This window comes from Triticum dicoccoides, unplaced genomic scaffold (assembly GCF_002162155.2).
Source record: "Triticum dicoccoides isolate Atlit2015 ecotype Zavitan unplaced genomic scaffold, WEW_v2.0 scaffold66447, whole genome shotgun sequence".
Lineage (NCBI taxonomy): Eukaryota > Viridiplantae > Streptophyta > Magnoliopsida > Poales > Poaceae > Triticum > Triticum dicoccoides.
Genome location: NW_021290189.1, coordinates 1 through 2,594, shown reverse-complemented (window position 1 = coordinate 2,594; position 2,594 = coordinate 1). Strand labels below are relative to the sequence as shown.

At 48.1% G+C, this 2,594-nt stretch overlaps 1 protein-coding gene across 1 annotated transcript; it reads left to right on the top strand.

Annotated features, from left to right (window-relative positions):
• Positions 1-599: 599 nt before the first annotated feature.
• Positions 600-1,524, top strand: LOC119347390. Its single transcript, XM_037616168.1, has 2 exons — positions 600-848; positions 1,085-1,524. The coding sequence occupies exons 1-2, from the start codon at positions 701-703 to the stop codon at positions 1,237-1,239; spliced, it is 303 nt and encodes a 100-aa protein (XP_037472065.1). The 5' UTR covers positions 600-700; the 3' UTR covers positions 1,240-1,524.
• Positions 1,525-2,594: the final 1,070 nt, after the last annotated feature.

Below are 2,594 nucleotides of genomic sequence, written 5' to 3'. Positions count from 1 at the left end.
GAATCTCTACTGGTCCTCCCTGATAACTAATGTAGTGATAGGATGTTGCTTCATATGTCCCCGTTCCTCTTCAAAATCACTTAATCACATGTAGTCATATGGATGATCACATACTTGGCAGTTTATTCTGTAGAATAGACTTCATGAACAAGTAGAACTTCCACTTCCTTTGAAGGCCAAAATGTACAACAGTGGTAACACACAATTCTAGCTCACCCTTCATTCTTCTGGAGCATGGACGTTGGATATTACTTTGTAGTGTGTTACTGTAAATCTAAATTGATTAGCTGCTGTGAAATTCTCTTAGTTTTATGTGCTAAGCAAATACTCCCTCCGTCCCATAATATAAGAACGTTTTTGACACTAGTCTAGTGTCAAGAACGTTCTTATATTATGGGACAGAGGGAGTAGATGTGTACTCATTATAATCCATGAGAAATCAAATCAGAGCATAAATCTATTTGCATTCATTATCCTATCAGGCAGCTGATTTTACATTTTAAAAATGATATCACATCCTCCAATATTATTTGTTACTTTTTGCTTTTTGCATTTCATTCTTGAAATTGCTTGGGAAGGAAAAGGTATTTAACTACAAATAATTTCAGGAAGCAAGTGTGCTCTGAAGTCCGAACTGCCGAATCTCTTGTCAACTCCAGCAAACTAGCAGAGCCTTCTATCACCAAATAAAAGGGCTGTGATGTCGCTACGTCAGCTACTGGGATGGTCAGATGGAGAGGTGATGCGGCCGGAGTCAAAGCCGTGTTCCCGACTGATGCGCCACACTGCTGGTATCTTCTCAGTTGGTGGTGGCCTTGCTTTCTGGGTGCTTTGCCGCCTTCACTATGGTAATCCTTCCTGGCCATCCACATATTTTCCGTTTCAATATCTGGTCTATTCATCTTGAAACATATATTTGTTAATACTACCATCAAGGATGTAAATCTCATTGCTCCCGTATCCATATAGTACCGTGATTGTAGTTTTGGCCTTGTCATTAGCAGTAGTTTTGACCTTTTGGGTGTTGGTCCCTCGAAGCAATTCAAAACTGAAAGTATTTTGCTGGCCCTGTTTCATTATCTAGGTCCAAGGATAACGGTTCCAAGGAGTCTCAGGTGGGCATCCTGTGGAGCGATGGGCACGAGCGCGACGGCAGCCATGCTTGTGCGGCTCTTCAGCCCGGAGTGTGAACCACAGAACATAGCAGCTTTCGACAGACCTGAATACAAGCCTGCATAGTGTCATGGAAATCCAGGGCCAGGTCTGCCAAGCCCTATGCGAGTTTGCTGATTCGGCCCTTGGTGATGCCTTACAAGATGTTTATGCATAAATGTACCTCCCCTGAAATTGGACACCTCTATGTTTCCTACACTCTGGCCGCCGTCATTTTCTTCTGAAACTAGGAGCTTTTTGCATCAAATCTGGAGCTGGTACCTTTTGCATCAAATTTGGTTTCCAAAGTGGGGTAGTGATGTATTGCTGGACACATTTTGAGTGATGATAAGTTGCACTCAGTTAACCTAATGACTTCCGTGAGATACATAAACATACTACGATTTGACCCGATGATGTGCGGTAATAATAGGCGCTGGCCTTCAGTGTTTAAGCCTTGGTTACTACTGTACAGTATCTTATTTTCCAACTGCTGAAGGCAAGCCCGTTAATAAGATCTGTTTGTTCAAAAAGAAAAAAAAGGCAAGCCCGTTTACAACTGTACGTCTAGGACAAGGATCCGAGTTGATGCTTATCTTTTGGCAGTTATTTTTGGCCTGTTTCTTTACAGTTAAATCCTGCTAATTTTTATCGACAGTTACTTGCTTCTAATTAATCCTGGATATTTTAAGAACTAGAAGTAGACTCGGTGTTGGTATCGGACTTTGTACAAGTCTACATATAGCATATTCCGTCGTCGGAACGTCGTAGTTGTTCAGAAGCTCATCAAATCTTTCCTTCGTTTCGCGTCGCAGCAACGAGAGACGCTCTCGACGTCGCAATGCAGCTGGTGCTGTGTGACTGCTGCCCGCCGTGCGCGCCGGACCCGCGGGCGCGGACGGCGGCCACTACGAGGAGCTGCCCGTGTCGGTGCCGCCGCACGTGCCGCGGGGGCTGAGCAGGGACGAGGCGCCCGGGCCCGGGCTGGACCAATGGGAGGAGGGAGCGTACGCGGAGGCCGTGGAGCAGCTGGCCGCGCCGCCGCCTGAGATCACAGAGACGGGCGCCGGAGACGCGTGGCCGTGGCTACGGGCGGCTTTCGCGTCGGTCTACGAGATGGTGGTGGCGCCCGTGTCGTCCTGCGGCCGCTCGTGACGAAAGTGAAGCCGGTCGTGCCTCGTGCGTGCGCGCGTTGGGTGCAGAGATCGCGAACTCTCGATGCGCGGCACGGGCCAGAAGCTGCTGTTTCTCCGTGAGATATTTCCAGCGGACACGATAACGATACGCCTGGCCCCGCGCTTTGCGTCGGCGTGCAGGCGTCTCGCTTACACCGCACGTGTTGCAATCGCATGTTTCAATCCGTGTCGTCTCGGAGCCGAGAAAGAAGAATCTATGCTCCAAGTCGACGAAGCATGGGCATCTCGAGCTCTCCGGGTCGAAAG